The sequence below is a fragment of the Excalfactoria chinensis genome, chromosome 18 (genome assembly GCF_039878825.1).
Source record: "Excalfactoria chinensis isolate bCotChi1 chromosome 18, bCotChi1.hap2, whole genome shotgun sequence".
Lineage (NCBI taxonomy): Eukaryota > Metazoa > Chordata > Aves > Galliformes > Phasianidae > Excalfactoria > Excalfactoria chinensis.
Genome location: NC_092842.1, coordinates 7,628,025 through 7,652,722, shown reverse-complemented (window position 1 = coordinate 7,652,722; position 24,698 = coordinate 7,628,025). Strand labels below are relative to the sequence as shown.

General features: G+C 44.0%; 2 protein-coding genes across 7 annotated transcripts in view; one reads left to right on the top strand and one right to left on the bottom strand.

Moving 5' to 3' along the window:
* Positions 1-9,004, top strand: part of DENND1A (DENN domain containing 1A) — a 178,518-nt gene extending 169,514 nt beyond the window's left edge. For 2 of the 4 annotated variants that reach the window (XM_072353158.1, XM_072353159.1), the window contains 3 exons: positions 464-592; positions 2,237-2,492; positions 3,150-9,004. In XM_072353158.1, the coding sequence (XP_072209259.1) occupies positions 464-592; positions 2,237-2,492; positions 3,150-4,466 (1,702 nt within the window). In that variant the 3' untranslated portion in view covers positions 4,467-9,004. The remainder of the gene's footprint in view (positions 1-463; positions 593-2,236; positions 2,493-3,149) is intronic. The other 2 variants (XM_072353161.1, XM_072353160.1) reach the window with 1 other exon arrangement.
* A 40-nt stretch (positions 9,005-9,044) lies between these two features.
* The window catches only part of CRB2 (crumbs cell polarity complex component 2), a 64,580-nt gene continuing 48,926 nt past the window's right edge, over positions 9,045-24,698 (bottom strand). For all 3 annotated transcript variants that reach the window (XM_072353157.1, XM_072353155.1, XM_072353156.1), the window contains exons 7-13: positions 21,083-22,027; positions 20,082-20,638; positions 19,291-19,456; positions 17,660-18,527; positions 16,851-16,967; positions 16,246-16,372; positions 9,045-13,170 (exon numbers count right to left, since the gene is read on the bottom strand). In XM_072353157.1, coding sequence (XP_072209258.1) covers positions 12,943-13,170; positions 16,246-16,372; positions 16,851-16,967; positions 17,660-18,527; positions 19,291-19,456; positions 20,082-20,638; positions 21,083-22,027 — 3,008 coding nt within the window. In that variant the 3' untranslated portion in view covers positions 9,045-12,942. The remainder of the gene's footprint in view (positions 13,171-16,245; positions 16,373-16,850; positions 16,968-17,659; positions 18,528-19,290; positions 19,457-20,081; positions 20,639-21,082; positions 22,028-24,698) is intronic.

Sequence of the window (24,698 nt, the reverse complement as noted above, 5' to 3'; positions counted from 1 at the left end):
AGGGTCATGACCGGTCCTTCGTTCCACACGACGAGTCTGATGCTGCTTACATTGAAATAACAAACTTGCGGACCTCAGTATTAGCAAAACTAAGCTCCCATCTCAGTTGTCAGTCATGATGTACGTTTTGAATCAGTCCAGTAGCTGGGATATTCTCAGTGATATGTGACTGACAAAATGTTGTTGGCTGAATTGTGGGTTTTTGTATTGGCTTCTATTGCAAGAGGGATCTGCTTGCAGGTCTTAGCACCCTCCCTACCCAGCCAGATAAGCCTAGACGTTTTTAGAAGAGTTTTATTTTCTGCCTAGAAAGTACAGCTCAACACGTGTCTGCAGAGCTCCCTGCAGTGGCAGTCACGTTCAGAAATTACTTAGAGCCTATGAATCACTTGGTTTTCTCTCTCCTCTGCAGTTTTCAATGTGACAACTTGATAACTTCCTTTTCTCTCCCTGTTTCCCTCAGCCTTGTAAAGCCAATGCGACACTATACAGTCTTCCTCTCTGAGGACTCTTCTGATGATGAATTTCAGCAGGAAGAGGATCCTGTGTCTGGCTTCTCTGAAAACTTTTTCTTCTCTGCTCCTTTTGAATGGTCTATCCTTTATTCTTTCATTGTATTAATTCAATCTTTAAACAGTGGTTTTTGCATTGGTCAGGGTGCCTGCTCCTATACTTGAAATTTTGGAAATAATCTTGTAATCTTTGTACAGCACTTGATGAATGTTCTGCATTTCTCCTGCTTGCTTTCATACTTAAAGGCATGCAAAATGCTTCTGCATGAAACACTATGCAGTAATGCACAGTTTATTGTGTTACATTCAAATTGGGCTCTGCAGGAGGTTCCTTCCACTTGCCCTTTGTTCCAACGTGCTGCTTGTGTTCCTGTCCAAACCTTCTGCCGTTCTTCCTCGTACAGTGCTAGCTGTGCTTTTTGGATTGTCCTGTGAGCTTTATTTCAGTGCAGTCATCAGCTTTTTCTGGTTCCACTTGCGTGTTCCCCCATGTACCAGCTCCTCAGTGACTCAGAGGAGTTGCCATGCAGGGGCCCTCCAAGGGCTCTGAATACAACCTGAGCTAGAATTATACAAGAAATAGCAAGCTGTTTGTTGGTTTTTTGTGCAGGGTTCTTCGGTGTTTCGGTATTTTTGCAGTGTGATTTCATGCTTAGCAGATGAGCATGCAGAATGTGAGAGATTAAAGATACAATCAAGATTTGCAAGATCACCATTTTCCTGAGGACGTGTACCATCAGCTATCTGTCTTGTACTTACATTATTACATTCTTGTGTTGCTAGCTGAATGCTTACTACTTATTTGTTGATGAAGGAAGGCAGGACTTTATGAATTTGTGTGATAAGGATGTATTATAATAAAATACGGACAGAAGAGGAGAATTCTTCCATATTATCCTTGGCTTTGGAGGTCTCACAAATATTTTCTTTTAATTGAAACCTTGTTTAAATGCCACAGTAAAATTGACTGCCAGTCAAATGCCAATCACTTCAGATACGTATGTCACTTCTTGTTATTAATTGGATGTGCATTATGCTGCTGTTCTCTGTACTCAGGGCCTATATGCAAATCTGCTGTTGTTCATTTCTTTTTGCTGAGGTACGTACATGGAAAGCAGCTTGCTAACTTGGCCTTGGCTGTAAATGTAAAATAGGTGTCTCCATAATGGATTGTGTTGTTTCTTGATAACATGACACCAGTACAAACATTGGAACTCTGCACAGTGTTCCTAATTATTGCAGGAAAACACTGAATTATGTTTTGTGCTGAGTTAGCCTGAAACAGAATGTAAGTGGCTGCAGAACACGAGCACTTTGTGTGCTTGCTCTGACTTCCTGTGTGCGAGGCCTGAGCACAGGAACAGCCATCTGCCTGGGTGGGAAGGGCCAGGCTGTCACAGCAGAGAGCTGGCATCCAGCTATTCCTGCTCTGGGAGACTTGGCTTATCAGCCTGTCTGTAACTGCATCGCCACAGCTTTCCTCCAAGTACTTCCATCTTCCATTTTTTTTCCCTTCTGAAAACTACTTGAGTGCCAAAGTCATCTTTGTATGTCTGCCCTCAGTCATTTTGCTCACATGCCTGCTGTTTGTGAGATGCTGTATGCTGCATTTTGCTACCCAAAATCAGCCTGTAAAGCCATCCAGCTCCTTGGTAAACAGTTGTTTTTAAAAATAAGAGGAAGACAGTCATTTGCAGCAGGATTTTTGTTTTCCTGTCTTGTAGGCCTCAGCCGTACCGGGCTCTGAAAGAATCTGATAGTGCTGATGGGGAAGAAACTGTCAGTCCAGAAAAGGCAAAAAAGCCCCTGCCTCCAAGCCCTCTGCTCTCGAGCAACACCACTGAAATCAACCTCCTTGAAGACATTTTCCCCAACTTAGGAGTAGAAACACAACCTCAGCCTCTCAGCCAGGCTAAGAGCCTGGAAGATCTGCGGACTCCAAAAGAAGAGGAAGATCAGCGATGCACGTTTGATTACCAGGTTTGGACAGAGTTCCATTTGCCCTGGGGGGAATTTGTGAAGAACTGGGTTGTCTGTCTTCCATTATTCCTTGGAAAGTATTTTCTTAGTATTGAATAGGTGCATCCATTTGTCCATGTGTTTCAGAGTTCATTTCTGAATTAAGAAACTATTGAAATGAGACTCAGTTGAAAGACAGTGGCTTTTTTCATTAAAACATCAGTTGGACAATCTAGATTGCTGGAGAGAAATATTCTTAGAGGAACTTCGCTGAAGATGTACAGCTGAGAAAGTGACAAACTCAGACAGGAAAGAAGAGGATGTCATTTCTACCTTAAAATAATATTCAATTTAGTGTTACATCCAGATATTTCACTCAACAGCCTTTGCTGTTCAATTCAAGTTTGACCAGTTCTGTACCTTAGATATAGATGCATGCTCCTTATTTGGCTAACAACAGATGCCACGATATATCACATCTGAATAACTTATTAGAGGCAGAGCTGTAATTAAAACTGCAGAGTTCTGCTTCTGCTTTCCTGCCTTTTCTAGGCTATATGCAATTGTTCCTCTCCTTTCATTGTTCACACTGTGGACAGATCTTTGTCCACTCATAGCTGAACAGTCTGTCTTCATGCTGAGAGGAGATCAGTGAAAGTTAACATCGTTTTCTTGCAGAGAATGGATCTTGCCGGGTCTGAGAGGAACAGGATTGTGCCACCAGTGAAGCTGTCTCACCCTTACAACAAGCTGTGGAATATGGGTCACGATGACATGGCTATTCCTACTAAGTACTCCCAAAGCTCACCAGAAAGGCCCCTGACTGCACTTGGTAATGCACCACCAATCACAAGGAGACCCCGGAGCAGAGACAGCATTCTGGCTCCTGCAGAAAAGGACGACTCAAATCCTACCGCTCAAGGGAATATCACCATTCCTAGGCCACAGGGAAGAAAGACTCCTGAACTGGGGATAGTTCCACCACCGCCAGCACCCAGGGCTTCCAAGCATCAGACTCCAACTGGGCCAACAGAAATTCCCAGCACTCACACTGCAGGATGTAGCCAATTGGTTTCAGATCTTATCCCAGAGCCCTTAGGAGCTGCTAGGTTGTCCTTAGAACCTGAAGTCCAGCAGTCTGTAAATTATTCCTCTTGTTCATCTCAGCTTTTGTCTGGTGCTACCAGCACTGCAGAGATGCTCCAGCCTGTCAAGGTGAAGACAGATAATACAGGTAATGAAAGTGACTACCTTCTGAATCTGCTGGATCCATTAAAAACAGCCAGCTGGCAAAGCAGTGGTGCCCAGCAAGGTTCCTGCAGCCTGCAGAGCTCAGCCACTCCACTTTCTGGAGCTGGCTTTGCATCGGTGGCAAGTGACTTTATGCCTCCTCCAGCTGCACCATTTGTCCAGTCACTCAGTTATCCTTCTCCAGCACTGCCACATTTTTTACAGGCATCTCCTAATCCATTTACACAGACAGTGCCAGGACCGCAGTCAGTGTCTCTTGTTAGGCCCCCAAGGGGCTCTTTTACCCCCACCTTAGGTCATGCTTATAGTTCTAGTTTCATAACACCTAATTCTAGTTTCTACCCACCACACAGACCTCAGCCAAACATTTCAACATTGTCCATGCCTAACTTGTTCAGCCAGGCTCCAGCGATGTCTCCAGCTAGCTCCTTACTGCTGCAGAGCCCTTCTCCAGTGAGCTCTCTACAGCCAGCATGTTTAAGTGGCCCTTCTAAAACCAGAACATTACAGGTGGGCAAGTCCACTTCCAAGGTAGATACCAAACAAGCACTAGCTCTTCTGTCTAATGAACCCCCTTTGATCCCTTCCAGGCCAGCTAAGGGCTTAGAGTCAGTGTTACTGTCCTCAAAATCTGAGGAGACAAAAGATCCATTTGAAGATTTGTTAAAAAAGACCAAGCAAGACGTGTCATCCACACCAGGTAAGGTTGAACAGCTCAGAAGGCAATGGGAAACCTTTGAGTAATGTTCTCAGTGGCCTTTTGATGTCCCTTTGGAATTGGCAGAGGGTGTTTTTTGTTTGTTTGTTTTGTTTTTGAGCCAGCATACAACTAAGCATTTCTTTTATGGCTGCAGGACCATTGCCATGCTGCAATTCACACGACTGCTTTTTGCCCGGAATTTGTTTTGCTGGGAAGTTCCCATGTTGTCCTGGTCCCTGCAACTGTTTCCTCACTTTTCTGCCACTAAACACTCTGCCACTAAGTGACTCTTGCACTGATCAAAGCATGAGGGTGGTTGGGTTTGGGTTTGATGTAGCTTGGTTTTCCACTCATAGCTTTTCAGACAATACTACTGAAGCAGAATTTACTCCCTGTATTTTCAGCCCTTAGAGCAGCCAGCAGCATGACACAGCGCATCATATAGTGTTTTCTTTCTGCCTGTCTGAATGGTGTTCAGCTCAGTTTTTCCTGTGTTGCATACATAACTATAATACTTTGCTTTCCCGTGTGGAGTGCAGCGAACAATCCCAGACGTACGGGCTGTACTGAGTTAATAATCCATTAGGCTCCAAGTTTGTCCTGTCAGCCATTCATTTAGGTCACACTATGGGGTGAACTTTTGTTGCAGATTTTTCATTTCCGTCCCCCAGTGTGCTGACACTGAGAGGTGACGGGGACCTCTGGTGTAGAACTGTCATAGTCCTTCGTTACAAGGAAACCACAGCACAGAGCAGATGCTCAGGGTTTGGTCCTGCATCCCTGTTGGGAAACTGGAAACACCAGCAATTGATTTTGTTTGTTCGTTTGTGTTTGGTTTTTTTACTTTTTTGTTGTTGTTTATTTTTTGTTAAATATATCAGAAAATAGAATCCATAAAGAGTATCTTAGTTCTTATGTATGTGTATGTTAATATTATATATAAGCATTATAGATGGCAGTATATGAATGGGATGTACCAATGTCCTGATTATTTAAAAAAAAAAAAAGAGAAAAAATGAAGTATAAAAGTCCGTGGCTGATGAGTTTGAGTTGAATGCCAGTGGACTGACAAGATGGCCCAAGTGCAGCGAGATGAAAGCTGCCGTGCTTGTCTGTACAGACAGAAATCAGACTCAAGTGGAACTAAGTAATGTAATGTTGGAAGGCCAGTCCCTGGCAGCTGCCCGTCACTGCTGGACTTCAGAAGTGCTAACTGCTACCTTGAAGCAGTGGGATTTCATTCTGGTCTGCAAGGCTCTCCACTCCTTCAGCCTGTCTTAAAAACCACAATCCTTATCCTGCTTTTGATGAGCACCATTTGCTGGTGTAACGAGATGCTAACTGGACCATGGAAAGGACTGTGAGGTCACAAAGTACAAAGATGTAATGAAAAGGTGAAAGGGTCCGTAGGGTACGTTCATTCTGGATTTCTAAGACACTTAGCTGTGGCAATAGTATTCTCAAGAAATTTCATCTTAATCTTAGCAGCTCCTTTAAACCTGCTCTCTTTGCAGCGATCATTTCTGTTTTACTTAAGTGGTGCTTTTTTTGGATTTGTTTTGTATTTGGGCAGAGTCACATTTAAAACATGACTCCATCGAGGTAATCACATCACCATTAAGCCTTTGATAAAGGAAATCGTTTTGAACACACGGGGAAATTCTTGTAAGCTTTATCTGAATTATTTCCAATGTATCTATTTTATTCATATAATCTTGGAGGTTTTCTTACTCTAGTGTATGAAAATGGCTGTCTGTGCGTTTGAGTCTGTGCAATACGAAAAAAAATACTCCTAATATCTGAAATGCAAACAGTTTGAGGAAGAACATAGTGTTGCATTAATATTTCTGTAAAGCACTGTTACTCTTACAAGCCATTCAGTTGAATTTGTATTTTCTTTTTGTGTTGGAAGACAGATGGTTTTAGTATTGCATAGTAAAATATTTAAAGTCTAAGACAATAGCTCCATTTTGTTTTGTACAAACATTGCACATACATCCAGTCTGGAATTTGTAGACTTCCTTTAATGTGAGTTAGATGAAAAAAACCCTTCCTCATGTGTGATGGATACATACAAGCACCGGGTAGCCCTGCAGATGATGTGCCATTTGAATTTCACATCTATTTTTTTCCCCCTTCTTTTTCTTGCCACACACTGATTTCTTTCTCACCTGCAGTGAATGGTCTGTGCTGCCTGCATCTTTTTTCTGCTTTTTACATGTGTGTGAAAAACTCAAACAGGAGATTGGCACCTGCTCCATTTTCTTTCTGTTTAGGAGGTGGTTAGAGCCTGTCTGTAACAAATGACTGCCATTTGTCAGAGAGAAGTGATATCCCTTTGCCCAGCCATAGGAATGGTTGGTTCAGTGACACTGCAGAAGGCAGCGCGTGCAGCAGCGTCTCTTCTGTTAAATAGGAATGTGTGATGTGCTGCCTTCAGAAGAGCATGAGAGTGAATGCTGGCTGAATGTTTCCCAAACTCTGTCCATTTATTTGCACGACAGGATTTATGCTAGTTTATTGGTAATTTTTTAATGTGTTTTGTGCTTTTCACATGCTTACCCCGTAGGCTTTGTGACCAAAGTGCCTCTTCCAGCACTGGCGGGTTTAATTGCTCAGTAGTGAACACAAGGCCTGTTTGCTGCTGCGTCTTACAACATCCACGTTTGGAAAAATCTGTTCCAGTTTGTGACTGCTGGAGGTTAACAGACGTAGTTTTTGTAGATCTCTGCACTGTGATGACAAGAGCTGCTCTGGTCCCCCGACGTCCTTCGGGAGCTGCAGAAGTTTGTGGCAATGCAGGAATGCAGGAGATGAATTCCCACCCCGGGAGCTGCCTGGTTCCACCACGCTCAGCTCTGTGATAATCCTGTGCCCGTGATTTGTGCGCAGTGGGTTGCCCTCATAAAACAAACGTGAGCACATGATTCATTGTGTAGCACTGTAAAATTCATTGCTTGAAGAGGGTTAAGCATTTTGGCAGAGTAGGGGCTCTGTGAAATCACACCACTCTTTTACTGGATGCATAGAACTGAAGCAAAGGCGTATGCCTACAGTTAGTAAATTTTCTGTGGAATGTTTGCTGAAGTTGACAGAAACCGAGTGTATTTTCTCTGAAAGGAAGACTGAGAATTGTCTTCTCAGGAACACACACCAAACTTTTTCACATCTTTTATAACTTAAATCCATTTCATTTTGGCCCATTGCTCTGCAGCGTTTTGATTACCTGTCTCTGCTTTCAGGCTCACCTGGCTGTGTTTATTGCAGCAGTTACCTCAGTACCAAGGTGGTTGTTAATCCCCATGATGTTGATGTGTTGCTGTTACACGGCAGCAAACTGGATGTGCATTTTAGTGGTGTCAGATGTACCTCAGTGGCTCTGGGTGTTTCACTGCACAGGGACACGCACGGTACATTACAGTCATTTATTTCCATGTTCTAGCCTCCTTTCTGGTTGCTCCAGTTCAGGCTGCTCACTCTGAGCTCTGCCTGTTAATGGCTCTCCTGCCAGGAAAGGGCTTGCAGCTGTCCTGCAGCTGGAGCCGGGCTGCCACCAGCAGCTCCTGTGGCACTACCTCCAGACACTGGCACCGTGAAGTTCCCAAGACTGTGTGGGATAAGTGGTGTCGGTGCAGCCGTACCTCTGCACTACTGACAGCAGCACAGCCTGAGCCCCTGGTCCTTACACAGCACATCTCGGCATCCACCCCCGTGACGCACTGGCTGAGGACACATCAGATCAAGAGCCCAGCTGGTCCCACCTCCAACTTCTGCCTCTGTCCCTGCAGCTGGGGATTACAGGGGAGGTCTTCGGACTCACGGAGGTAGGAGAGATCTGTGAAGTCTTTTTACAGAGAAAATGTTCCTCTAAATGCTTGAATGTGAACTTCCTTTGACGTTCAGTCCTGGCTGTGGGCAGAATCTCTCCAGCCACACGGGATCAGATGATGTGCTAAAGACTGAAGGGTGGTCCTTGCTGGTTTTTTTCTTTTCTGCTGGAGTGTGCTGTACCCATTTCTCCAGAACAGAGTTGCTGCAGAAATCTGCCCTGACATGGGCTGTTAGCTACATCAGGGCTCTAAACACAGGCTGATTTGGTGTCTTTGCTCATAACTGGTGAATAGTATCGCTGCTAGCTCTGCTTAGCCAGTACAGTGTGTCACTACACACACACTTCAGGATAGGTTAACAGAGAACGCAACAGATTTCAGTAGCTCCCTTCTGTGTTCCTACAGGACTCTGGAGCTGTTGAGCAGATTTGCTGTTCAGTTACAGTGTGTGACAGAAATAATGAGAAACTGAAGCTTGTGGCTGAGCAAACCGTTACAGACCAAAATCAGCAACCCAGAAACCAAGTAATCACAGGTGATGGTAACTGGGCCTATTCTGTGCGTATTTTTATTGCAAACTTATTTTGAGAGAAATTCTAAATTATTTTTTTTGTTGTTTTATTTATTTATTTTTTACAAATTATAAAATTTACAATTAGAAAAGAAATCAGGATCACAATTAACTACAACAAATCCAGTTTTGTGAAAAAATATATTCAAAAATTAAATATCAAAAGAAAGTTAAGTTCATTATTGGAAAAAAAACAAACAAAAAACTTTCATAAATTATTTAGCAGAAATGCTCAAGACACTGACGAAGTATTTTTACACTTTTCCTAGTACTGGCTTTGGGTGCTTGAAATACAAACATCTGCTCTACTAATCCTGTAAAGCAACTGAGCAGCAGCCTGCCTGCTGACTGCCCTGGGAACAGCAGGAGATGCAGACAGATTCCCTGCTTGCAGCTCTGGGTTTTGGTGTCTGCTGCTGGGGGATGTGCAGCTACTTCCTGCCTCTCACCATATTTCAGTAGCTCAGTAATAGTCAGTTCTTACAACACAATAATAGAGGTCAGAGTAAAATTTGTTCATTCAGATCCTTTTGCTGCTTTCATTTTTCTACAATTTTAACACAAAAGAGTGGAACAGACCTAAAAAGTAGCAGTAATTCTCATCTCCTGGCACCAACCTGGAGGTTAATCAGGCCTGTTCGGGGAAAATCAGAAGCATATTTTAATCTTGCTGTAACTTTATAGGATGAAGAAAAACCTCACATACCTTTGCAATTTAAGTAACAATTATGCAGTAGGACTGGGGCAGGACATGAAACAGGGCTCTGCCTCAGCGCACTGATAGGAGTGTGGCACGTGAGTCCTTTGTCCCCAGGAGATAAACCCACCCTTAGCTTAAGGCAGGGCAAGTCTCAGACCAGGCCTGCGTTTTTGTTTCCCTAGAGACGCGGTAACCAGCTCTGCAGCGTTCTTCCCCTTCAGAACTGCTCTCCCAGAAAAGCACTGCCTGCTTCATTTGTTTATCCCCTGTTGTCCAAATGCTGTCAGGGAAAAAACTGCACTCACTGTTTTCTTAAGGTGTGCAACTGAACTATTCCCCTGTAGCAAGGTGACGGGACAGTGTAACCGTCTCTATTCTAGAAGTATATTAGACCCTCCTAAATAGTGTCTGGAAAAATCACAGGGCAAATCATTCTTGTTAAAAGTAACAGCAGCATTGCTAATAAATCAAAGTGACAGCAAGCTCCCTGAACTGATGTTAGGTAGTTTCTGTAGTTATCAGCACTGTCCTCTCCAGCTCCTTCCCAAACCGCAGCCAGGTGGGATCACCGCACGCTCTTTCAACTTTCCCTAAATATTAGAGGAAAAGTGACCTTACCTATGAAATATGAACCAATCACACATTCTAATGCTTCCTTTTGTTCTGTTTTTTTTTTCAAAATGTTCATTCCTCACCTTACATCAACAGTTTCACACATGCAGAAGAGCTGTTCTTAATTGGACAGACCTGATCGGTGGTTTTATCTCTTCCCTTTGCTTAGAATTACAGAAGAAATTAACAGCTACAGTTTGAAAAAAATAATAATCTGAGAGCACAAGGAGCATAACGGGGAGCGTGCTCTTCCAGTGGCAGAGAGGTGTGGGGCGCAGATTCACACGCTGCTTATTAATCGTATTTTGGAGATAAAAAAGCAGTCACTATTTTCTAAATATTTCACACTGATACTTGTAGTAATTATCCTGAAAGCCTGCTCATTTGAGGCCTTATTGGGCCAGCTCTGCTGCGGTTCTTTCTGCAGGCGTTACCACATTATGCTAGAGGAAAAAAAACAGGGCGCTTATCAGCTAAAACAGAAACAAAGGAAGTAAAGCCACAAAATCAATATCCCTTCTTATAGCAAAAGTAGAAAATGAATGCTGTGCTACAACCCAAAAAATAGTTCTATATTAAAGTTCAATATATTATTTATTTAAATTCCACTCTTCTGTATTGACGAGCCCAAACCTGGCCATCCACAAGAGTACAGGCCTTGAAACAACTCCCTTGCCCCTCTTCACACAAGCATCATCTAACCTTCAAATGTTGAATGTCCTACTAAGGACTGTTGTGTGGTCATGCTATGTATGCCAGCTCTTGACTCAGTACAGTCTGCTCTGTGTGGATGGCAGATACTGAGGCCAGGAAAAGATGGGGGAAAAATCCAGCTTGCTCACTTCAGTACTGCTCAAATCTGATCACAGAAACGTTTTAATATCACAAAAGGTAATTCTGTAACCGGTCACTCAGTCTTAAAAAGGCACTTAAAGTTCTAGTCTAATCTTAGGAAATGATTTTAGTGTCTACTGCAGCAAAGTGGTTCTTAACTCTGGTCCCATTATGGAAGGACAGCAGCAGCTCTGGGAATTCTATTCCATTGGTCAGCCACCAGCCTTGGATTTACAGAGGGAGCACAGGCACGTGTATTTCTGAAAGAAGTTCTTAATACTGTGGGTTGTTCCTCACCCTTACTTATGTTCTTACTTACCTGTGTGGTGCAGTTTGTACTGACTGCAAGGCAGTGACAGTTACTACAGATATGAGCCCTTGGATGACTGCGGGACTTGGCCCTACCACCTCCCTGACCCGCAGTACTGCATTCTGTTAGTGGTTCTAAATACCCTCTCTCTGCTGTGCCGCAGCCACCACTTACTTCTCCTCAGTAGCCCCTCCAGGATGGTTTTTTCCCCTGGGGTTCACTGTCCTTGCTCACAGACCAATTTTCTACAAAGCTTTTATGGAATGAACTCTAATAATGTAACCAGGATCTTTCAAGCAGTTGAATATTACCAGGTGAGCAGAAGGCAGTTACCTGTGTCCTGTGAAGGAGCTTAGAGCAGAACAGACCTGTCCTACAAAAAAAAACCAACACATTTCAAGACCTAAGACAGAAATACTGCAGCAGTTCCATTATGTTAAAGGATGACTTGTGATCCTAATTCTTATATCAGCCTCTCTGTTGGTGGCAGCTTGATTACGTTCCACAGTTCCACACGAGCACCATCCTTTTCTTGCCGGCTTGGACTGTATCTTCCCTGAGTTGCTCGCCTCCTCTTCATGGCGATCACAGTGGCTGCACCAACTGCAAGGAGAAGGGCAGTCCCCGCAGCCCCAACTGCTCCCACAACGGAGGAGTTGCTAAGGTGTGCCCACAAAGGCTGCTGTGATAGAAGAGGGTGTTACTGAGAGCCTCCATGGGACAGGCTGCATTTCATATCCCTCATCACAGTCCCCACAGCCTCTCTCTAAACTACCATCAGAATGACAACAGCAGTGCTTGACTGGAACTTCCTCCCTTTCCCCGGCTGTGAACCATGGTCCCCTACAAGTCCAAGTAATACAGAAGCAGTTTGGTGATTCTTCCTGCTAACACTTCCCCTCTGTGAGGCCTAAGTTCAGTATTTGGCAACAGACACTGCAGGTACCTCCAGCGCTGGTTCACAAACCTGCAGAGCTCCAACTGTACCTCTGTTGTGTGGTACCCATGGGAATGTCTAACATTACTTCATAAACCAAAGATTTCAGTAATTTGTGACAATTCCCCGTAACACTGTGTCCGTCACAGGGCAGGAGGTCACAGCTGCTGTTGCTGCTGAAAAACACTTTTTGAGAACAGATTTGAAAACCTCATATGCCTGAGCTGAAAAAGCTTTGAGTACATTGAGAAGTTTGTGACAAAAACAGAACAGTGTGTATAAATCAGTCATAAATACCCTCTATCCAGTTCTTCTTACAAGTATATACAGATCTTTATCTGTCTGTTAGTGCCTAACTTAACCCTCTACCTTTTTAAATGGTTTTAAATATGCCATTGCTACGTGAAAAGTGTAATGGAGCCAGAGGAGCTTCAAAGCTGGTGCACTTCAACAGCTTCTACTGAGGTAAAAGTATGGGACAGCCCATGGGGCAGGAAAGAATGAAGTAAAGAGGCTCACTGTGAGCCAGTGGTGTGCAGCTGACAATAAAATGAAACCAGCTGGAATAGCCACCACATATACAGACTGCCTTGTACTTCTAAGTCCAGGTCTTCATTGCCATGCCTTAAAGAAACTGAGATAAGAGTGGATCTGCTGCTGCAAGTGCTGGAAAAAGATCAAGGTCAAAGCAGACCTTGCAGGTGTGTCTCCTTGCCAGGGCAGTGCCTATATTAACCGCTCTTCAGGTGGCACCTTTAGGACACTGTCCATCTCCAGCCGAGCTCCTGCCACTTCTTGCTGACTTGGGCTGTAGGTTCCCTCTGATTGGCGCCTCTTCCTTGCAGTGAGAATCATGAATATGAGACCAATACTGAGCAGCAGTAAAGAGCCACAGGCTACAGGGACAGCTACTTCAATTACTGGGGAGGGAAAGAAAGCACCTGGAGTCCCTTTCTGTAAAAGAAATTAATGGAAAAACAATGAAACTCCAGTGGTTACAATCACCTGTCCAACAGCTCAACATGGTCAGAATAGAGGGAAAGTAAGAAAAAAAGCAGATGATCTGTACCCTATTGGAAAAGGGGAGGTACAGGGCTTGAGGGAATGCTTGTGTTCATTCTTTAATCTCTCAGCAAAACATGTTTAAGCTTTTTTTTTTTTTTAATGGATTACTTGTGATATAAAGAAAACTACCAACAGCTTCTGAAATTTTCCTCTAATTCATAAGGTGACATCCAGCAGTAATGGTCTCCAACCAGAGCTGCCATTTAACGTTAGGATGAGTTACAAGTACGGATTTACTGATGGAACAGTTAAGTCAGTCAAGTGGGCACATGTTGGCAATGACCACAACAAAGACAGGTTTGCTACCCAACACAGTAAATCCTGGCTGGCATCAGGACAGCAAAACTAAATGCAGTTTGTGAGACTCATCTTGGGGCCACACAATTGCTACAAAGAAAAGCTGTCCTTGGCACACAGCTTGCTAATGAAGGTAACTACTGCTGCTCTAACTGTAACAAATGGCTGTGTGTTAGGAGCCTGCCCAACAATTCGGACAGCATTAGATCAGCTGAGACTATCCAAATAACATCACACTCCCTATTCTTTCTATATGGTTTTCCACAGCAGGACAGCCCCATAAGATTCAAATCAAAGTAGGAATCTTTTAAGGAGCCTCCTTACTGTTGTAAGACTAAAATACGTAGGTGTCACCAGTATGATTTAACTGGCAGTTCAAAACACAAAAACTACAAAGTCAAACCAGAGTGACGTGAATTTTTCAGTAACGCTACAACTTCCATGAGCAGGAGAACGCTATTAAGTTCCGTGGTGCCTCTGAAGGCCATGCAGAGCATTCAGTCAGCAGTTACAGAAACGAGGGCAGGCACAGCACCTTGATGAGATTTTAAATAATATCAATACTGAATGGTGAGCTCAAAACTTTTAAGTTAGAAAGACATACTTAAATGTCCACAGTATGTAAGAAATACATTGAAACAGACTCGAAGACAGCTTGCAGCAGGAAGGGAGATGTTAGGTAAGTCAGCGCATGGATGGGAGATGGAGGAGATAAAAGGCCCAAGTACAGAGCAGAGAAACAGTCAAATGAGCATCTCCTGATACTGGTGGAATTAAGGTGGCAGCGAGCAACAACAAAGAATTTTTTTTTTTTAATGTGGAATTTTATCATTAAAAGAAACCTTGAACAAAACGCCTAAAACCAAGAAATATTTCTCTTTGCTAAAAATACCATCTGCTAAGAATCCAAGCTCGAATATTTACTGCTTTTGGATGCCAGTCTCTGCCCACGTCACAGAGCAATACACGACAGAAGGACTATTCCCAGACTACCTGGAAGCCCTTCTTCCATTTTCAAATGACTGCAGTTTAAATTGGTTCTGAGAATGCAGGAACGCAAGCCATGCTCTAGCAATTAGTTCTAGTTTTGCACAAGCATGCAGATTAGTCGCACTTTACCAATGCTACAGGAGGGAGTTTTAGCAGCCTACCCTGCTGCCTGTTGCATGCTCTTTATTTGCTGCTGTTGGGGAGAAGGAGAAAGAGCTAGAGAATCCAGCCAAGGCCTTTGCTTCTACAACTGCCGTTCACAGCATATGTGCCTGTTAGACATTGCCTGTCCTCCCTGATGCCACCACATGCACCGTCCTGAACAGAGGGAAAAGGCCGTTCTGCAGAAAGCAGTGGGTGTGATGAAAACGAACCCAGGGAATCTACAAGAAGTGTCCGGGGAGATAAGAGACAGATACCTGAAGGAGTCCATGCATGCAAACTGGAAACGTCAGGGGTGACCTCATGGTGCATGCATTATGTAGACCTTACTAACAGCAACAGCAGCAGACTCCACCCTGGTACACAGCCTACTCCATGCAGTGTTGGTTAGTACATTCCCAGGTTACCAGACAAGCCATCTGCCCATGCAACAGCTTTACAGAAAAAAAAGCAAGTGTGTGTGACATAACAGCTTCAGCACAGGAAGGATTCCAGTCTCAAACAGCAATGCTTCGCTTATGCAGAAAAAGAAAAGCATCGCAGAAACTGCCCATCCAGGCAGAAGTAAACACAGCAGATAGAAGCATGCTACTTTTTTTATCACATTCAGCTTGGTGTATCTGACTGTCATCTCTAAACAAATTTCAAGGCAGATGATCTCTGGAGAGAGAAGCTACTTTGTAACTAAGCTCATCCAAGACAAAATGCCAGCTTAAATTCCATTCTCCGAGAAACTGGGAGGGAGAGCAAAGTGGTGAAAAGAAGAGGACAGAGTTAAAAAAAAATACATCTGAACACTTGAGACACCATCTTATTGCTTGGTGCATTATGCATCTCTGTCACACTGTGTGAACTCAGCTGGATCAACCAGTCCTGGTTTATGCATTTTATATTATCCAGTAGCTTCCTACTTAATGTAAATGGGGGAAGATTTTATTCACTATCAACTTGTCCTCCACATTCTTTCCTCTTCTTACTTATTTACACTATTGAAGATGAAAACAGCCTTAGCACTCCACAAGCATTACGTTTGCTGCTGGTCATTTCCAGCTTCGGATCAAATTCGTCTTCATTGTCTTCATTATTTGAAAAAGATCTAACTACAATATCTAATTTTCCTTTTGTACCACCATTACGAGCACAAGGCAGATGTAAGTAAGGCTGTCTTTTGTAGGTCCAGCTGCAATAGCTTGATTATTGTCCAAAGTACAAATCTAAGGAAAGTCCAAGAGGCAGCTCTGTAAACCATTTGGCTGCCTACACAGATACTGAGAAGTATTTGTTGCCGTTAAATGTTGAAGACAACAGCAGTGCCACAAAACTGTTCCACATTTCAAGTTTCTTTGGCACCAAGTGTGCTTACCAGTGTGCTTTAGCCAAGACACAACACACCGGCAGTCACTAATGCCCTGGTACCCAAGGATTCTACACTAAGCCTACTGCCGATGCTTCTCATAATTCAAAGTTGGAAGAACAGAGAAGAGCTTCCAAAAGCAAAAGGAAGGAAGTGCTTACATTAATGTCACAGCGCTCTCCAGTGTAGCTGGCACTGCACAAACACTTGAATTTGTTCTCAGAGTCTTGACAGGTACCTCCATTCTGGCAAGGGTTTGGATCACATTCGTTTACATTAATTTGACAACTGGAAAGGAAAAACTATTAGAGTTAAATGAAATTTATCACATACGTTGTTGTGTCATAGAACACGAGATCAAACAGCCTACAAAAACCTCATTTATATGAAAACTTCCTGTTATATCTTTCTTAGGTGCTTTCTCCAGAGTCCAGCAATGTGGAAGTTTTACACGCACTAATCCTCCACTTGTCATTTCTGTATGATTGAAGCCAGTATGATTCTCTAGCATAGTTAATTAATCCTCACGAGGCAAAAGAAATACTTGGAAGTGGTGCATGCTGTGAAAATTGATACTGTTAACAGTATAATATCAAGCCCACCCCTTCTAAAAATAAACTGTATACTTTGGAGGAGTCATTTGTATGGCACAAGGATATATAAGAGGTATATAAGAGGACAAAGCATTTGAACCAGTTCAACTATCCCACAGATGTAAAAATCAGAGCACAAGCTCGACTGCAGGCATCAGAAAAATAAGACTTACTTCCTTCCAGTGAAGCCTGGCTTGCAAGTGCAGTTGGCTCCCCAGGTCTCAGTGATGCACTTGCCACCATTCAGACAGGTGAAGTTCTTACCACACTGCTCAGGTGGGAATGGCCATCTGGGAAAAGCAGAAGATCGCCTTTAAAAACATCAGTTGTTAGGAAGGTAAAAACATTCTCGGATACAGTGGAGTCTGAGCTGGTATAAAGGGTCATAAGCAGTCATTGGCTTTTCTAGGAAGGGCTTTGACACTGTTTGAGAAGGGAAACATCTCAGAAATAATCCATAGTAACCAAATATTACTTTAAGCATCCCCCAAAAAGCAGTTTGTACAACTTATAGAATATGTGGTAGCAGTGTATCAGTACTGGGACCCTTCTCACAGTTGCCTGTTCTTGCTGAAGAAGATAGAACTAATGACAGGATATTGGTGGAATACCAAACTGCACCACAGATGGGCCACAAAAAGGAAAGAGCAAGCACTAGGTAATTATCTGCAGCAGAAATGGAGTAAGCAACAGGAAATTCAACCTGCGTGGATCTGAGAACTGAAGTTCAACCATTTAAATGCTTATCTCGATATTCTGTTTAAACAGCACAGATAGATGGAAGTCTAACTAATACGTTGATTCCTAATTCCTTTAGCAATATGAAGCATATCTTTGTAACTAAAATATGCTGAAATTTTCCAAACCAATGCAAATGCTATCAATATAAACATTATTTTAAAAAATTCCCCAAGTGCCCAAAGGAAAAGTGCTATTTATATGGGGTTTCTCTATCCTGATTCAAAGCAAGCAAGGCACCCACTCGCAGCGAGGTCCTGAATACTGCGCTGGGCACTTGCAGGAGTAGCCATAAACCCCATCAATGCAGGTAGCTCCATTTTGGCACTGGTGCCGCACACAGTCATCCACATTGATGTCACACTTCTTCCCAATGTATCCCCGGAAGCATTCACACTGAAAATCTGCTAGTCTATCAGAGCAGTTCCCATGAACACATGGGCTTGACTGGCAGTCATCAATATTAATCTCACACAGCAGCCCCTCCCAGCCACCACGGCAGGCACAGCTGAAGGAGTTGAACAAGTCCTTGCAGATGCCAGCATTGCTGCAAGGGCTAGAAGCACAAACATCAGCCCCCGTGCAGCCTAACTGGACAGTTCTGCTGCTGGACTGCTGGAACTGTTCTGGCTGAGGATATGAGAGATGGGAGGTGAAGGGCAGGTAGATCCCTCCTATCTTCACTTGTCCTAGGCAGCCTGTGAAGTTTTCAGCTAGAACAATCAGTGCATTGTTCTTTAAGAAGTCCAGGTTCCCAGCATTTCCCTGCAGAGTCATATTAACAGACCCATCCAAATGAGCCACCCATCTGGAAGACAGTGCAGAAGGCTCCTCCATGGACACAGAGATTGTGTGCCAGGCACCATCCGTGACAGCATTCTGGCTCATGAAGCTGACACCTTCAATACTATTCCCACTCCTGATGTCAACAAGCAAGGAGGAGTTCTTAATAGCTATCTGGAAGGAGTCCACTTCTTCCACAGCCCGAAGCAAAACGGCGTCTTCGTCTCTGGTTCTGAAATCCACGAGGAGGCTGCCCAGAGTTCTAGTCACTGATGTATTGGTGGTAAATTCAATGGCAGCAGAACTATTAAATGTTGCATTAGCCAGACCTATAAATAAAGGAATACTGCATTATGGGTTTGAAAGACAGTAGGTGTAATATTTGCAGCAGGCCAAAGCAAGTTTCCTGACGAGTTTCCTCCCTTCAGAATCATGTAAGCTTAACGTGAGTAGGATTAGAGGCTCAGTGGCTGGCATCATTAAAGCTCTTCCTGTTTACAGTTACACTTCTAATAATAATATGTAGCTCTTATCTAGCAATTTTTACTCATTGATTTCACAGCACTGCACACAAACCTTTTTCTTACAGAAGAACTAGGATCTAAGTCAGGAAAGCAACACATCCAAAGCTGCTGAAAATTGGCAAACATCCTGAGTTCCTGGGCACTTGGAGCCACTAAGAACAACCCTTCCAAAGAAGGGAATCATAAACAAACTAGTTTTCTTCATTCTTTTTGGTTCTGTCTTAGTTGAAAACACATTAGTTGTCTTAGTTAAACAATATAAGACTCTCGGAATGAATGAACATTAGAGAAAAAGTGCAGTGTTGATAAGGCATGCAATCACTCTCTAATAGAGGGCAGGCTCCTCCCTGATCAAGTCTCAGTAACAGAAGAAAACATCTTTGAGTGCTGCCTTCACTCTATCGCATACTGGTGGTAAATCCATGAAGTATGTGCTGTCTGTAGCAGTACTTGGCCACCATTCTTAGCATGCTAATTGCAGCACGTGTTTATCAGAACAGTGAGAACTAGGAATACTGGTTGTAGACCCTAAGGACATTACTAACATAAGCAGGATAACAGTACTCACACACATATCCTGCTGGAACATCTACACAGGTGGTAGCTTCAGGACATGGGTCACTTTCACACCAGACTCTCTCTTCACAAAACTTCCCAGTGAAATTTGCTGGACAGCTGCAATGGAAATCATTCCAAGTGACAATGCACCTGCCACCATTCTGACATGGTTCAGACTGTAAGGCAAAATAGCACAATTTAGGAGCAGTATAATTCATGTTTAGATCTAAGAGAACCTGGTGGAAGAAAATGTGACAATTGGTGTTCAAATTGAGAAAGAGTAATTAAAATAGTGACTCAACAGCAGCAAAGGAAGTACAGGAGCCTTTATGCAAGTAACTCCTGAGACCCCCACCTCTCCCTATATACAGTGCTGATCAACAAAGTCACTCCAGGTAGAACTCCATCAGTTTAGAAAAGAACAGCTGGCAGCACGTCTGCAAAGATACTACTTTAGAGGGCATCCATCCACACAGCTACTGGTCTGCAGCATGCTGACCTTCAAGCTGTTGCAAGCTCTACATGTGCAGATGCATACATGTACTACTGTAGTCATGGTTTGGGCACCAGCCTAAAGCTTTCTGTGAAAAATGTGGTTATTCTGAGCATATCACTCCAGCCAGAACAATGTCACTGAAAAAAAAGGGCAAAGAGAGGTAAGAATTTCGATCACAGCAGTGAGGCCCAACAGTGCAGGTGTCCTGTTCTGTTTCCCTGGTACCAGCAACAGCCAAACTGTTCTGCAGTCACACACTGACAATAAACAACTGCACACATGCAGAGAGAAACAAGACCCCCTACCTTGCAGGTGTTATCAGAGATGCATCCATTTACCAGATTAATATTTCGAGTCCTGTTAAGTTCATCTGGCAGACTGTAGTTCTCAACCTGAAAAAACTCCACTTTGCGGCCGTTCAGCTGGATGTCTTGCAAGCAGCCTTTAAAATACCCTCCCCACAGGTCAGTGCTGTCTGGGTCAGGATGTCCACCAACATACACTTCATAGCCAGTTAAAAGAGGCTTTCCTACCAGTTGTCCCAGCTCCACATAAGTGTCTTTTTGGTGAGCACCAACCATTCCTCCTTGGAAAGACAAAGTTACCAAATGTCTTCTGCCATCAACTAAATGTTCTGGAAATGTCACCGTATCTGTAGATAACATCTCAATCTTCAGCTTGCCATTCTTCAAGTATATAGTGAGGCAGGGGTCTGTTTCATTGCTGATTTGCAATAGTAAACCATTAGGTTTCAGACTACGAATGAAAAAGGAGATGTTGAAATCTGTACCAAGGCTTTCAGAAAGGATGAAAGAGGAAAAGCCAGTGGAATTCTCCAGGCCAAATGTTACTGCTGGGCGTTCTGGAAGAGAAATGAAATGAAATGTACATCAGCTCTTTGACACAGCAGAGCAACTTTATACCAAAAAAAAAAAGTATAATTCTAACTCAGAAATGCTGTCTTGTTTATAGAGCAATACATTCCCATTCACTTGAAGCTCAAGCTCAGCTTCTCACAGTAAAACAACTTCCCTACTCTCCTACAGTTATTCAGATCTGGTACAAAGATGAGTTGGAGCCTTTGGTTCAACCAGGAATAACATCTGTACCACAAATCTGATCAGCATTTCTGCAGGAGCAAGTGACAGGGAATCAATAAGAATTTTCTTTATGGAGGGTTTTGCTTTATTCTTCTCTCTGGTCAAATAGACAATAATGCTTCTGGAGGTACTGTAAGTGCTTATCTAGTACCTTAGAAGCACCAACTGACAAAGGAGCTGGCAGATGTAAATCACATGGCACTTACCATATGAGCAAGCAGGGCCTCCATATGGCCTCAAGCAGTCACACCTGAACGTTGTCCAAAGGTCCACGCACAGCCCGCCATGAAAGCAGGGCTCAGAGAGGCACCACTCAGTGCGGTCACAGCCCTGTGTCACAGGGGAAACCTCGCTCACAGGGAGAGCCACCGGGAGCACAGCTTCAGCATCCACCTGCAAGTCTTCCAGGCAGCCAATAAAGCCCTGCTGGCTCTGTGTGTTGTTGGCCAGTGGATCCTCAGCACCTCCAATATACATGCTCTGGAAGACATGTGGGATCGGAGTGGCGTTGTGTGGGACAGGAGAGCTCTGCACGCAGACACCTGCATCACAGGACTCGTGCCAGAGTCTGAGCTGCACAGTGTTCTGCAGAACAACTTCAACTTTATGCCAATGGCCATCATCAACTCTCAGTCCCTCCAGCAGCAGCAGGTACTCATCCTGCCTCTTCAGTTCTGCATGCAGAATGCCATCAAAGAGCTCCAGGAACAAGTATTCAGCTTCGTGGCCCCGGTAAAAAAGGATGGCGCTGGGCAAGGTGGTTCGGAACCGGAGGGACACACTGGCAAGCTGCTCTCCTGCTACCTCCCTCCTGCTCTGATTGTTCACGGGCAGCTCAACGAGGAGATACCCTCTGGAAGCAAAGGAAAATGTTGTTGGTGTGGAACATGTGGCATCATAGAAACCAGGCTGGCACTGGCACAGGTGGCCGTGACTCTCAGCTTGGTAAGTCGGGATACACAAGGCCTCATTTTGGCAGTCATGTGTCTGGCACCCAGTGAGCTTCACAGAGCAGTTCTTCCCTCCCCATACAATGCCATCCTGGCTAGGGGCACAGTGGCAGGTATAGTCAGCAATGCCATCCTCACAGACAGCTCCATTCTTGCAGGGACCCTCCTCACACTCATTGATGTTAACAGCACATTCCACACCTGCGAAAGAGATTTAGAAATGGGATCTCACTGCAGGGGATTGCAATTCCCTTCCCCAGAGCCAGCCTGCTAGGCACAGTGACCTCCCCAGCGCTGCTGCTCTCTAAGCCATTCTCTTCAGGAAAGCACAAGAAGCCCAAGAGCTGCCAGCAAGAAGCCCTGCGCTCACTGCAGAATGGCCTACTACTAACATAGCAACAAAAGATAACTCTGTGCTGCCTGTCCAGGTACTGCAAAGATTGCTGTTTGCTTCAGCCAGTCAGACTGACTCATCCAACAGACTTCCCTGTCCTTTCCCAGCCAGTCTCAGACAACACAGCTAATAAGCATGCAGGAAGAGCAAGCAGAGGATATTAAAGGGACAAGACAGCCCAGACAAGGATTTTATGCATCTTCCACACAAAGATTTGGTGCATTTAAACTCAAGTCTGTACATCTGACTGAGGCATATTCTAAGCACCATTGTTGGGGCATCTAACAGGAAAACAGAACCAGACAGCCCTCCTGTTGTAAAACATTCACAAAACTCAGTTCATTACAAAAAAGGAACACATGCTCCACAGGACTCTGTCCTACTTGCACCAAGCTGATTTCAGTTCTTTCCAATCCAGCAGAAGTGAGCTGGATGAAGAGCACTGTGTGGCAGTTAGTGCATCTCCTCAAGGCACGTGCATCCCAACAGGGCTCAATGAAATTACAGACCATTACGCTCAAATCTAGTTAATGAAAATCAGCTGTCATTTTCCTGAGCATCTCCAGACTGACATTAGAGCCCTCCTGAACCAGTTCACTGTTTATCTAGCCCATAACATTGGTTTTCACTAATCTTCAGAGACAGTCACACAGATAAGCCAAGCATGGATTATCCTGATCTAATAGCATTACACACAGAATCTACCTAGCAAGCACAACGAGGACAGCAGAAAGAAAAAGAAGGAATTCACACACAAAGGAGGGGAATCAAAACACAAAAGACATTTGTAAAGAAAAGCCACTAGACAGAATAGACATAGACAGTCAAAGAGATTAGAGAGTTGCCAGAGGGAAAAAGGGATGAGGGGAGATGGTGTGTTAGGAGTACTGGAACCGGACCTGATGGCATGATAGAGAAAATTAACAAAGATATGAAGCCTCTTGAATTTGTGTGCTGATGTTGTGAAGTGCCTCACACCCCAGCAATGCCTCGCAGCCAGTCTTGCACAAACATCTGGTACTGCTGTCTAACCAAGTTGCTTCACTCTCCTGAGCCCAGACATTTAGCTGCTGTTGACAGTGCTATCTGCAGATATGTGAAGGCTCAACACCACCTTCCAGTTCCAATATAAGACCTTAACATATACGTGCTCTTAGAAGCACTGACACAGAAACAGGAAGCTCTGGTAATTTCAGCTATGCTAGAGCTGTTCTGCCAGCAACATTATCTCAGATCCCTCTAGGACACAGCTATACTTGTCTTAAATTAAAGGGGAACTGTTCTGTGTAGTGCCTCTAGAAAAGCACTGAATTTGGCCAGTAACATCTGCCTTGAAGAAAAGCCCAGCTTCAGAATTCCTAATTCCTCAGCCCTTCCTTTTTTCTCCAGCAGTTAATGCTCAGCACACAGAGCAAGATCCTAACTGTCAAGGAAATGGAAGAAGCAATGGCAGAAATGAGATTTTGGCACAAAGCTCCGACCACACTTGATAGAAAAGCACTGGAATAAAAAAGGCATAATGGATGTCTTTAGGCCTGCAGAACCCTCGAGTGGGAGAAGATGGGAAGAATTAAGAAACCACGTGGGGTGGGTTTTCTGACTGATCAGTGGATTGACTGAAGGGCTTTCAGAATGTTATGAGCCAGGTTTGCAGGAGGATTTCAGGGGAGAGGCCATTGAATGGCACTGGAAAGATACTTAGGGTCAGCATAGTCCCAAGTGTTTGAGATGCCACCCCTTTTGAGATCAGAGCAGTCACATTTATTTCCTTGGGCAACAAGGAGAAAATAGCATTGTTCTGAATAACAAATGGAGACAGGCCATTAATTTGTTTCTAAGATGTCTGGCTGGACCAGCAGCAAACAAGAGCCCCATTTTGCTATCCATCTCTCCCTCCCAGCCTGCACACATCCCCTCTGGCCAGCACTCTCCCCAGGAGCAGCAGCAAGAACACCTGCCTGTGCTGCTGTTTCCCAGCTCCCAGCTGACACCTGTGGGTGAGTGCTTCACACCAGGTGGCAAATTAGTCCCTATGGTGAGTGCACAACCCCAGGCTGGTGGCTAATTAAACACCAAGCTTTCCCATGGGACACAGCTGGTGTGATTTCTATATCATTTATTTAAAATGGGTGAAAAGAATAAGCTGGCAACTTCAGGTCTTTACATGCTCCTGTCTAACCTCACAAGCAAATGCTCAGCAGCAGCAGCAGGGCAGCTCTTCCTGGAGGAATTAAAAACAAGCTTTGTCTCTATCGCCCTCGTTGTTTCTGCCAGCAAACAGGCAGCCTTCGCATGGCTAAAACAGAAAGAAAAGATCTCTAAAACAACAAAAGGAATCCTTGCCCCCCCTAGAAGCCAGTGCAGCATCAGGTTAGAGTCTGAAGCACTTTTTAGAACTGGTAACTGTGCCAGAGTTGTAAAAATCTAGCAACAGTTTTTTTCCAGCCAGTGTGGCCCCTTGCTTAGCAGTTAGCCCTG